The 13390-nt window shown below is 37.7% G+C and overlaps 1 protein-coding gene across 10 annotated transcripts in view; it reads left to right on the top strand.

The window, feature by feature from the left end:
* Positions 1 to 77: 77 nt before the first annotated feature.
* The window catches only part of CDKL3 (cyclin dependent kinase like 3), a 50965-nt gene continuing 37652 nt past the window's right edge, over positions 78 to 13390 (top strand). For 5 of the 10 annotated variants that reach the window (XR_003035397.2, XM_024994563.2, XM_059888359.1 and 2 more), the window contains exons 1-5: positions 78 to 488; positions 1671 to 1713; positions 2342 to 3186; positions 3737 to 3919; positions 7316 to 7510. Coding sequence is in view for 9 of the 10 variants with exons in the window: in XM_024994563.2 (XP_024850331.1) it covers positions 3154 to 3186; positions 3737 to 3919; positions 7316 to 7510 (411 nt within the window). In the remaining variant the exon portion in view is untranslated. The other 5 variants (XM_059888363.1, XM_059888361.1, XM_059888365.1 and 2 more) reach the window with 5 other exon arrangements.

Genomic DNA, 13390 nt, shown 5'->3' with positions numbered 1-13390 from the left:
CTCCCTCCGCCGCCTCCAGATCCCTCCGCCCTCCGCCGGTACCATGCAGTGAGGGGTGGGGGAGAAGGGAACGGGACGTAGGAGAGCTAGTTATGGGAGCCCTTCAGCAGGGACCTTATCCCTTTTGTCTCCTTGAACGAATCGACCAATTATTGTTCCCTATGCTCAGACTGGAGGTTGTGATTAAGAAGGACCGAAACTGAAACACCAACCCGTCTCCCCCTCTTTCACTAGTTTAGGCTCAGCCGGGTGGGGAGAGAGGGACACATCCGGGGCCAGAGATTTCAGGGAAAGGAGGTAGGATGACGTAAGATCACGTGACCGCCGGCGGCGTTGTCAACAATCCACCTCCGAGGGGGAGGGGACGAAGTATCTAGAACCACGTGTCCCTATGACGCCATTAGGACCGATCACGTGAGAGCGTCGCCTGGATTTAACTTTCGGCCAAGTCTTTCAGCCCGGTAGTTAAATTTACAGGCTGAGGGCTGGTATGCACTTTTATGTTTTTTCTCCATTTTGTTCTACGAACAGCTATTGATGAGATTGTGTCGGAAGCAGTAGTTTGTTTTGCTTCTTAAATCTCTAAAGCCCCAAATAATTTGGATTTAAAACTCCCCTCTGGTTGGCTCAATGGCTTATCAAATCTGGCACCTGAGGAAAAGTGAAGGGATGTCCGTTTTCCTCAGCTGAATGCTGAGGCCCATACAAAGCGAAATCCCCTGAAATGCTTCCTTAGGGCCACCAGATATTACAGTATGAACATTGCGGGGTTTCCAGGGTTGGCAATGCTGGGCAGAGATGAAAGAACGATGTGCAGATTGTTTAATGTTTGTTTACAATCCCCACAGGATTGTAAACGGAATTTTGTTTTTCCTTTATGAGTCTGCTCTTATTTGAGGCTTTGTGTCAGAGTCCTTGGATTTGTCTACAGTGGGGTACCGTTGTATTTGTCAAGAAATGCGCGGGTTTGATCATAGTGTGTATAAAGAGAGTGTAGATGACTGGTTGTCAAACCTAAAAGTTTGACTCACATGTGGGGGAGAGATCATGCAGACGTGAATAGGGGTTGTGTATCTAGCCTGAGTAACTTATTTCAGATTTTCAACACTAGTAAGTTAATGGCCTGAAATGTCCCCCACCGGGGCTCGGAGATATTGGCCGTTGGAGTTCTGACATTATTTCTAGTCATTGAGTTCCCTTCCTCTATCACCTCCAATTCTGTTCTTAAAGACGTTTTCGGGCTGAATCCTGAGCTCTTTAAGTCCATTTGGGTGATTCCTCAACCCAAGTTGTTACAGGAAGACAGAATGAGGAATATGGCGTTGGGCATACTTTCATTGAACTAGAAAAGGTTAATTTCCCCTACTTTTCTGGTACCTCTCTTTCTTCAATCTCTGAATTCTTTCTCTTGCTTTTATTAACTGCCTTGGTGATCAAGTTAGCCAGATCTAATACTTGATAGATACCCACTGACAAATGTAATTCTGTAAGTCAAAAAGTGATTTTCTTATTTTCATTTTTTTGCCTTCCTGCCATAGCAATTCTTAGCCTCCCTATAGCTAAGGATGGAGACATACTGTTAGGGTTACCTATAGTGAAATGCTAAATTAAAAAAAAAAAATCTGTCATGTCATTTGTTTAGCAATTATAATTGTTTTGGAAATCTACAGGTCATGGTTTTCCAGAATGAAGTAATGCTTTCGATCAAACCAAGTAAGTTTCATTAAAGTCTGAGAGCTTTATTGTATAAGCAAGAATCATACGTTGTCCTGGTTACCAACCCTGTCATAACCTAGTTGTAGAAAGGATAGTTTTAAGGCTATAATTTTATAGTATAGACTCAGTTGCTCTAGATTGTGAGCTCACTGAGAGCAGGGACTGATTCATGCTTTGATCTTTGACAACATAATAAGTCAACAACAAATATTTAATAAGTGTGCTTTACAAGTCTGAGTTCAGTATAAGATTTACTATAATATTCATAGAAAATATAACATAGTTGAATAACTTTTCAAAAGGAAAGACAATTTTGAATATTTTTATCGTGATAAGCAAAAACCATGACCACCTTTCTTTCCCCTCCGTGTCTCAATATAAGCTGTCGCAACATAGAAACACTTAGGAATGTTTTAAAATACCAATTTCTTTATCCTAACTCATTTAAATCAGGATCTCTGGGGGTGGGGCCTTTTAACTAGCTCTCTAGGTGTGATTTTAATGTGCATGTTGGGGTAAGACCAACTGGACTAGAATTTATTGGATAATAATGACACTTTCTCTTATTCATAAGCAAAGTGAGATCTGGCCTCTTACGCTTTTCTTCTTCTTTTTTTTTTAACAGGAAAATGAAAGCCATAACGAAAACAGCACTGCCTGGGCACTTCCAGTGATATTCCTTTTATTCATTGGAGGCTGTCACTCGATCCGAACCCCATGTCTAGTTCTTAGGCAATTAAGATTTCGGGAGGTGGGGTGCCTTATATGTCACTCTATTTTGTGGTGGAGCCCTTTGAATTATTTGTTTTTCCAAAGAGGGCTTTTACGAGTTTTGACGTGTAGAAAGGGAATTTTTATAAAAGAGGATTACTATGAGTTCAAGAAAAAAATTTTAAGCATATAAGAGGTGTTCAAGAAATGTTCTTATGAATCGTCTTATCCCTGTTTTAAGGATGAATGTCGACAGCTGAGCTCAAACACAGATTATGTAACATTAAGATAACTAGGTAACTTAGAAAACTATAATTTTACAAGACTTCCTTGGAAGTCTCGTTTTACAAGAAGTCTCAACCTGTGACACCAAGCATCCTTTTAGGATCCAGCACAAGCAGCAAGTGTTCTCGGGCTTACGGGCGTCTAAGATGCAGGTCGGATAAACTTCCACCCCGGTTCCCCTTCCCTAGAGGATTTGCAGTCTCTCGAGCTTTTGCCAAAATATGATCCTCCCCTGTCGCGGCTCAGAACCAACCTTATGTAGTGGCCCCAGTTTGATCGACAGCTGCTCGTATTACCGACCTCCACCCGCAGGGAAGTTTCCAGTTAGCCCCCACAGGAACTCGTGTCCGCGCGTTCCCATTTTCCCTTCCAGGTCGGGCCTGGCCGGTTTTCCGGTCTTGCGCAGTAGACCCCAAGCTAGTGACCTGCTGCACCGTTGCTATGGTAGTAGGCAATGGGGAGCTAGCAAGCCAGGTAGGGTGGAAGTCGCTGCGACTGCACTGAGCCAGGCTGGCAGGATCACAGAATGGGCTGAGGCAGCGATGGCTGCCCGGACGAGGTCGACGGTGGGGAAAGGGGCGCGGCACTGGTCTGGGACCCTAAGACTCCTGGTTTGAGGAGCGGGTGGGACCAAGGTTTTCTTGGGTCCCGGGGCCTGATCTGTTGGTGACTGCAGCTTTGCGGAAAACTTAGATTTGATGGGGCTTGACGAGACGTGTGGGGACCCTACCCATGATGAATAGGTGACATGTAGTGAGAGCATCTTAAATCTTGGTGGGAATGATGGAGACAGTAGGAAGTTCCCCTAAGTTCTGGTGGTGGCCGAAGCCACATAAGGACACCTTGCTGCCGAACTGGCAGAATTCCCAGAGACAAACAGGACTCGTGGAAAAGATTCCTAGTTTACCCTTTTCTGTAATTTAAAGTATTAGTTTATTGTGATATTGCATTATCCACCTTGAATAAATAAAGGTATGAATGTTTAATCTTCTCCCCCCCCACCCCATCCTTTCTTTCCATAAAGAAAAAACCGGGCTTCAAAATGGAGATGTATGAAACCCTTGGAAAAGTGGGAGAGGGAAGTTATGGAACAGTCATGAAGTGTAAACATAAGGATACTGGGCAGATAGTGGCCATTAAGATATTTTATGAAAAACCAGAAAAGTCTGTCAACAAAATTGCAATGAGGGAAATAAAGTTTCTAAAGGTTTGCTTCTTTTACCTTAATTGCTCTCTGTAAGTCAAAAAAGAGATTGTTATGAAATAAAAACTTATATAACAAATACTTGAGTTAACATAGGTATTTGGAATAGAAAAACAAGGGTGATAGCTTACCTTATTGTGTACAGTGATACTAGATAAAAGTGCTTGTGTATAATGTAACAGAGACTGCCAAATGTGAAAGAATTATTCGATTATTTAGTTTGATAACACTTAATAAAAATTTCTGTGTTTGTGCCAGATGTTTTGACTATAATGAGGTAAGAGACAGTACCTGCTCTTCAGAACTTTTATTATTTAATCAGAAAGACAAGAGGGCATATAAAAATAACAGTGAATTTTAAGTGATTCACAATAAAAGCCAGTGATTAACACAAAGTCCTACTAGATAGGGAAGATTTCTTGGAGAAGATGGAACTTGAATTGGGCTTTAAAGGGTACATAGGATTTAAGAAAGAGGAAGAGACTACTGTTTCCCAGGTTAGGGGAACAGCTTAAGCTCAGAGAGCCTAAAGCAAGACAAAGGACAAAGAGCAGAGCAGAGTGAACAAAGAGCATTTGCCTGTAGAGTTTCTTATACAGAAGTGGAAAGCAGTGAGATTAGAGAAGTAAATTGGAGGTAGGTTTTAAAGTCTTTTAGGCTGAGAAATCAAAACTTGATTTTTCTGAGAGATTTTGAATTCAGAGTAAAGAAATGGTTAATATTAATCTAGCATTATTTTTTAGAATAGATTGGAGGACTGAGAAATTAAAAATAGGGAGATGTGTTGTGGCCTTAATTCAAGAATCCTGTTAAATGTGAGGGACCATGCTAGAATGCAACAATTGAATGGAAAGTAGTAATATATTACTAAAGAAGACATGAAAGTGTAGAAGGCAACAAAGAGGAGGAATCAAAGGTATCTTTGAGGTTCCGTGATTGCTACTATTGATGGAAATATCAGAGACTCAAAAGAGACATGGTTTGGGAACTAGTTCAGTTTTAGAAATGTTGAATTCAAGGTGACAGGAAATCAGTAAAGATGACCAGTAGGCTTTTAGACATGGGGAACAATATGAGGAGAGATCAGGGGACAAGGTAGAATTTCACGTAGGTATGATAGGTCCACCCAAGGGAAAGACTTAAAGAAGTGTAAAGAAAGGAGCATTAACATTCCTAGGGGATTGGGTACAAAACTAGTGATTTAAAAAAAAAATATATATATATATACATACACATATTTTGTTTATTGGGATTTAGATGCTTTAAGGTTCATAGTCTAGATATTTTATACGTGATGAAAAAAACAGCTTCTCGTTCATTTTTATCTGATACAAAAGTAATATTCTCTTCTTGCTTTGTAAGTCTGTATTAGATATGATGGATCAATTTGCTTTCTAAATAGAAGAAATATATTAGGCATCTGTGGATTGTTGGAACTGCTCTATATCTAGACAATGAAAAGGGAAGTTAAAGTCAGTAGAGATGTTATGATTTTGTCAGAGATACATGTCCTTATCCAGATGACCTAAAACATAATAATAATACTGGAAGGCAACTTTGTGCACCATAAGTGAAATCTGATTAGGAGACCTTTTCCCAGGCAATATCTTTTGCTCTTTTTTTTTTAGCTTTGTTGCATTTAAGCAGATTTTTTTTTCCTTCTTGATTGTTTTGTAAAAATAACTGATATGTGGCAAGAACACAGAGATGAATTTGACAATTTACTATTATAACTATTCAAGCTATTTTGAGATACCCTAACTTTTTTTCCCATTGGTTTATTTCTTGTAGAATTTTTAGTTTAATCAAATCTAATTCCACAAGAGACATTTCTTGGATTAGTTAACATTCTTAGTCTAAAAACAACTGCCATAATGACTTAATTAGAACTAAATTTTTATCTGCTAGAATTTCATTAAATAAGTTAGAGTAATTAGTGGGAATATCTGTAGAAAAGTTTTCCATTTACAAAAGAAAGCAAAAATAACCTGAAAAAGGACAGTGGAGTATTTCTGGGGGTTTCAAGGTTTATCTGAGGAAGTCACTGATCCCTTATCCCTAGATGCTGCTGCTGCTGCTAAGTCGCTTCAGTCATGTCCGACTCTGTGCGACCCCATAGACAGCAGCCCACCAGGCTCCTCTGTCCACGGGATTCTCTAGGCAAGAATAGTGGAATGGGTTGCCATTTCCTTCTCCAGTACCCCTGGATGGATGTTCCTTAATGCTTATTAACTTGCACTCACTCTTCTCTGCTTTAGCCTTTAAAATTACAACTGGACAAGAAAACATTAATTTTCCATAGTTGAAGGATTATATTGTAGTATCCAAAGGCAGTCTTTTTTTTTTCGCTACTGCCAGCATGTTGCTATAGCACTCTGGTACCCCACCAACCAAGGAAATTGGAGCAAAAATAGGAAAGGAATCTGGCATTATATTTTGGCATGTTTTTCTGTTAGTCATGTTTTGAGGACTTTAGTTTGTATATTAATACAGATAACTAGAAAAATTGATATTGTGCCATTGGAATAAAGGCAAACGTTTTTCATACAAGTTAACTTTTTGATGAATCCAACATTGAAAATATACCCCTTAATTTTTAACCAAATGAATAAATATTTTTGGTAATTGAAATTACAATCAATTTGAAAATTGATTGTAATTAAGTCAGTGTGTTAAAAAATAGAATAAGCAGCATAAAATGTTAAACCTCTTTTAGTTTTCTAAGCTGATATATTCCATTATTGACATTTTGAAATTATCTTCAGTGAGTGCTTACCAATGTAAAAACATGTTTCATTGCTTAATAGAATCTTACAATGAGCTAAAATGTACCCACAGATAATTGTATATTTATATAAATTTCCTATGGATATACATTGGTATTTCACATATCTGAAAAGTTTCTAGATATTTTTATATCTTTTTGTTACAGTGTGATGAATTTATAACCTCCACCTGGAACTTACATTTTACTCTTTAGCATTCAGGACCAAACAGCAATTAATTTCTATAAATTCGGATTACATGCTCAGTGGCACTGGAATTCATGCTCATTTGAAATCATAAGGACCTTTTAATCACAGCCAATTTAAAGGATAGGACAATATCTCTTAGCAGAATACAAAGTTACATTTCAGCATGTTAACTCTGAATTATTTTAGTAAGCAACCAAATGTCAACTTAAAGTAAAGCAATATATCTCCCTTTGTTCTATATATATTAACTATGAAATAAATAAACATTAAAAAAAATAGGAATGTAAGTAAATCAACAAATTTTTATTGAAATGCATGGTGGAAAAGAAACAGAATTTTCCTCTTTTTAAAATTATATGAGTCTTATATGTACAAATTATGGTGCATGAGATACTTATTAAAAATCCATTTCTTTTGTTGATAGCAATTTCGTCATGAAAACCTGGTCAATCTGATTGAAGTTTTTAGACAGAAAAAGAAAATTCATTTGGTGTTTGAATTTATTGACCACACAGTTTTAGATGAGTTACAACATTATTGTCACGGATTAGAGAGTAAACGACTTAGAAAATACCTCTTCCAGATTCTTCGAGCAATTGAATATCTTCACAATAATAATGTAAGTGCTTCAAAGTAACCCAAACTATAGGAAAACCATGAATTGTAAGTGCCTTTTAAACATTGTTCTGTTTTTATGAAAGTTGTTAAAATTATTTTTCTGTACAATATCAACATTGTGAAAATGGAAAGAAGGTTGGGGGAATTACTACCTTATAATTCAGTCACAGAACCAAAAAACATATTGAACACACAATAATTGTAAGTATAAAGCAGACCAACTCTGAGATGCTAAGGAGGTATAGAAAAATCAGCAGTCAACTCTGGTGTCTTTTATTAGTGAAAATATATTAAGACATCGAAAGTCAAGCCAGCCCAGATGATGGGAGGTCTGGAAGTAGGAATTGGAAACTAAGCCAGGGGAATGGCAAGAGAATGTGGATGCCTTTAGGGAAAAAAAGGAGAGAAAGTGGCTGAGGAGTAAAGAGCCTTGTCTTTTAAATCAAGAAAGGAAAGAAGATCAACTGTTTTGATTTTTAGTGTTGCCTTTTAACATTGTTTAGTTACTGTTTATTTCAGCAGGTTTTTATGGACATACTTTGTTCCCAACATGAACTCTACTTTCTGTAAAGTTAGACATAGTAAGTGATATTAGGCATAACATCTATATAGCCTAAGCTTTTTCAGATACCTTAATTTCTAATAGTCTGTCTCAGTGCATCTCCTGTTGCAACTTTGTTGTAATGGCATCTAGGACTCAGATTGTAATTTCCTTGCCCAAATGGATTCCTTGCCCAAAGGGGAGGCAGTATAATGTAATATTTAACAGCACACAGTCTTTGGAATCAGACTATGCTAGGTTTTTACCTAGTGGCTTATCTGGAGATAACCACACAACTTGTGTAGCTCACAGTTACATAATGAAAGGTCCCATTACTCTGTGGCCCCAGGAAAATTATCTAACCTTTCTGAGCCTCAGTTTCCTCATCTGTAAAATAATGCTACAGTACCTCACAGATTTTTTTGTAAAGATCAAATTAGGTAATAGCTATGTAGTGTTTAGCACTGTGTCAGGTATATTTTAAGTGCTCAATAAACAGCGCTGATAGGGAGTCAGATATAGTTATCTCTATCCTTATAGTGTCTTGCCTGTAGTAGACTCAAAACATTTCTTGAATAATGGGAGACACCAGTAAAATTAAAGTAAGAATTTTGAACTTAGGTGTTTAAATTCAGGCACATAGGGAAACAACCCAAGGGCTTAACAGACAATTAAGATGTCATTGATACACATATGAATATTACTAAGCCACGGAAAAGAGTGAAACATCACCATTTGCAGCAGCACGGATGGACCTAGTGAATATCAGACTAAGTTAAATCAGACAGAGAAAGATAAATATATCACTTAAATGTGGAATCTAAAAAATAATAGTAATGAATCTATATACAAAACAGAAGCAGATTCACAGACATAGGAAACAGACTTACAGTTACCAAAGGGGAAATGGGAGGGCTAAACTGGGAGTATAGGATTAACAGATACAAACTACTACATGTTGGATACATAAGCAGCAAGGATTTACTTTATAGCACAGGGAAGTATAGTTAATATCTTATAATACCTGTAATGGAAAATAATCTGAAAAATAATGTGTATATAACTGAATCACTTTGCTGTACATCTGAAATTGACACAATATTTTGATTCACCTATAGTTCACTAAAACAAAAATGGCTTAATAGAATCAAAATGGAGTAAAAATGTAAATGATCTTGAAACTAATAAAATGAATCAAAAAATTTCAAGCACATAGAGCTAATAGAACAGAATTATTATCATTGTAATAGGAGTTCTATGCATTGTGGGAGATTTCACTACAAAATAAAGGAGAATCAAACTCACTGTTTGAATCCAAAATGTGATAATTCATATCATATACAAAAAATAACTCTAAATGGATTAATGACCTAAATGTAAGCACCAGAACTATAAAACTCAGAAGAAAACATAGGTGGTAATCTTTGTGGCCATGTGTTAGGCAATAGTTCTTTAGATATGACCTCAAAAGCAAAAGTATTCAAAATAGACAAATTGGACTCCATCAAAATTAAAAACTTTTGTGCATTGAAGGACACCATCAAGAAAGTAAAAAGACAGTTCACAGATGGGAGAAAATATTTGAAAATCAAATATGATAAGCAACTAGTTTCTAGATTATATAAAACACAATTCAACATAAAAAGACAACCCAGTTTAAAAATAGGCAAAGGACTTAGTAGACATTTCTCCAAAGAAGATAAACAAATGGCTAATAGCACATGAAATGATGCTCAATATCTCAAGTCATTATGGTAATGCATATCAAAAATCGCAGTGAGGTACCATTTCACACTCACTAGGCTGGCTGTAATTTAAAAAACAGACAAGAGCGAATGTTGGCAAGGAATTTGAGAAACTGGAACCTTTATACACTGCTGGTGGTAATGTAAAATGGTGCAGCTGCTATGGAAAACAGCTTGGCAGTTCCTCAAAAAGTTAAACAGAATTAGCATATGACCCAGCAATTTTACTCCTAGCTATCTATCCAAGAGAATTGATAGCATATGTTCACATAAAAACCTGCCCAGGAATGTCATATAAGCATTATTCAAAATAGCTGAAAAGTAGAAACAAATATATATTAGCTGATGAATGGATAAACAAAATGAAGTATACCCAATAATGGGATTTATTCAGCCTCAAAAAGGAATAGATTGCTGATGCATCCTACAGAATGAGTGAAACTTGAAAACATGTTGAAAAAAATCAAATGCAAAAAACACGTAAGTATAAATTCCACTTAAATGAAAAATTCAGAAAAGGCATTTTTGTCTCCAGATACGATGGAGTCCAATTTGTCTGGGCTTCCCAGATGGCACTAGTGGTAAAGAATTCGTCTGCCAATGCAGAAGACACAAGAGACCTGGGCTCAGTCCCTGGGTTGTCGGAAAGGTCTCCTGGAGAAGGAAATGGCAACCCACTCCAGTATGCTTGCCTGGGAAATCCCATGGACAGAGGAGCCCGGTGGGCTACAGTCCACAGAGTTGCAGAGTTGCACATGACTGAACATCTTTCTTTGATTGCTTTTGCTTTTGATGTCATATCTAAAGCAAAATAAGTTTATATTTGTTTATTTTTGAAGAAATGTCTATTCAAGTTCTCTGCTCATTTTTAAATTGGGTTATTTGTCTTTCTATTGTCAAGTTGTATTTTCTATATTTTGGATAGTAGATCCTTATCAGATACATGGTTTGCTATTATTTTCTCTTTGGGGTTGCCTTTCTGCTTTCTTAATACTGTTTTTTTCCCACTCTGCTTAGTTTTTTTAAATCATTTCTTTCTCTTTATTGATATCCTTTATTTGGTGAGACATTCTGTTGATACTTTTCTTTAGTTCTTTAGATATGGTTTCCTTTTATCTTGAACATATTTAAGCAATGCAAGAGAAGACTCTACACATGGACATCACCAGATGGCCAACACCGAAATCAGATTGAATATATTCTTTGCAGCCAAAGATGGAGAAGCTGTATACAGTCAGCAAAAACAAGACCTGGGGCTGACTGTGGCTCAGATCATGAGATCTTTAGTGCCAGATTAAGACTTATATTGAAGAAAGTCGGGAAAACCACTAAACCATTCAGGTATGACCTAAATCAAAACCCTTATGATTATACAGTGGAAGTGAGAAATAGATTTAAGGGACTAAATCTGATAGAGTATCTGATGAACTATGGACATGAACAGAGGTTCATGACATTGTACAGGAGACAGGGATCAAGACCATGTCCAAGAAAAATAAATGCAAAAAAGTAAAATGGCTGTCTGAGGAGGCCTTACAAATAGCTGTGAAAAGGAGAGAAGTGAAAAGCAAAGGAGACAAGGAAAGATATACGCATTTGAATGCAGAGTTCCAAACAATAGCAAGGAGAGATAAGAAAGCCTTCCTTAGCGATCAGTGCAAAGAAATGGAGGAAAACAATAAAATGGGAAAGACTAGAGATCTCTTCAAGAAAATTAGAGATATCAAGGGAGCATTTCATGCAAAGATGGGCTCAATAAAGGACAGAAATGGTATGGACCTAACAGAAGCAGAAGATATTAAGAAGAGGTGCCAAGAATATACAGAAGAACTGTACAAAAAAGATCTTCATGACCCAGATAATCATGATGGTGTGATCACTGACCTAGAGCCAGACATCCTGGAATGTGAAGTCAAGTAGGCCTTAGGAAGCATTACTACGAATAAAGCTAGTGGAGGTGATGGAATCCCAGTTGAGCTATTCCAAATCCTAAAAGATGATGCTGTGAAAGTGCTGCACTCAATATGTCAACAAATTTGGAAAACTCAGCAGTGGCCAAAGGACTGGAAAAGGTCAGTTGTCATTCCAATCCCAAAGAAACGCAATGCCAAAGAATGCTCAAACTACCACACAATTGTACTCATCTCACACACTAGTAAAGTAACACTCAAAATTCTCCAAGCCAGGCTTCAGCAACATGAACCATGAACTTCCAGATGTTCAAGCTGGTTTTAGAAAAGGCAGAGGAACCAGAGAACAAATTGCCAGCATCCATTGGATCGTTGAAAAAGCAAGAGAGTTCCAGAAAAACATCTATTTCTGCTTTATTGACTACGCCAAAGCCTTTGACTGTGTGGATCACAATAAACTGTGGAAAATTCTGAAGGAAATGGGAATACCAGACCACCTAACCTGCCTCTTGAGAAACCTGTATGCAGGTCAGAAAGCAACAGTTAGAACTGGACATGGAACAACAGACTAGTTCCAAATAGGAAAAGGAGTACGTCAAGGCTGTATATTGTTACCCTGCTTATTTATCTTATATGCAGAGTATATCATGAGAAATGCTGGACTGGAAGAAGCACAAGCTGGAATCAAGATTGCTGGGAGAAATATCAATAACCTCAGATATGCTGATGAAACCACCCTTATGGCAGAAAGTGAAGAAGAACTAAAGAGCTTCTTGATAAAAGTGAAAGAGGAGAGTGAAAAAGTTGGCTTAAAGCTCAACATTCAGAAAACTAAGATCATGGCATCCAGTCCCATCACTTCATGGCAAGTAGATGGGGAAACAGTGGACAGAGTGGCTGACTTTATTTTTGGGGGCTCCAAAATCACTGCAGATGGTGATTGCAGCCATGAAATTAAAAGATGCTTACTCCTTGGAAGGAAAGTTACAACCAACCTGGACAGCATATTAAAAAGCAGAGACATTATTTTGCCAACAAAGGTCCGTCTAGTCAAGGCTGTGATTTTTCCAGTGGTCATGTATGGATGTGAGAGTTGGACTATAAAGAAAGCTGAGCACAGAAGAATTGATGCTTTTGAACTGTGGTGTTGGAGAAGACTCTTGAGAGTCCCTTGGACTGCAAGGAGATCCAACCAGTCCATCCTAAAGGAGATCAGTCCTGGGTGTTCATTGGTAGGGCTCATGTTGAAGCTGAAACTCCAATGCTTTGGCCACCTGATGCGAAGAGCTGACTCATTGGAAAAGATCCAGATGGTGGGAAAGATTGAGGGCAGGAGAAGGGGACGACAGAGGATGAGATGGTTGAATGGCATCACCGACTCGATGGACATAAGTTTGGGTAAACTCCGGGAGTTGGTGACGGACAGGGAGGCCTGGCATGCTGCAGTTCATGGGGTCACAAAGAGTCGAACATGACTGAGCGACTGAACTGAAAAGAACTGAATAGTCTTTTTCTTGCAGGTTATATCTGGGCTTCTTCAGGCAAAGCTTCTTATTGACTGCTTTTTCCCCTTATGAATGGCCATATATCTTTCTTTGCACACCTTTTTTGGGGAATTTTCTTGGAAATTTTGTAATTTTTTGTTGATAACTGGACATGTAAAATAATACATTGTGGCAATCTGG

Source organism: Bos taurus, chromosome 7 (assembly GCF_002263795.3).
Source record: "Bos taurus isolate L1 Dominette 01449 registration number 42190680 breed Hereford chromosome 7, ARS-UCD2.0, whole genome shotgun sequence".
Lineage (NCBI taxonomy): Eukaryota > Metazoa > Chordata > Mammalia > Artiodactyla > Bovidae > Bos > Bos taurus.
This window is presented reverse-complemented; position numbering and strand designations above follow the sequence as displayed.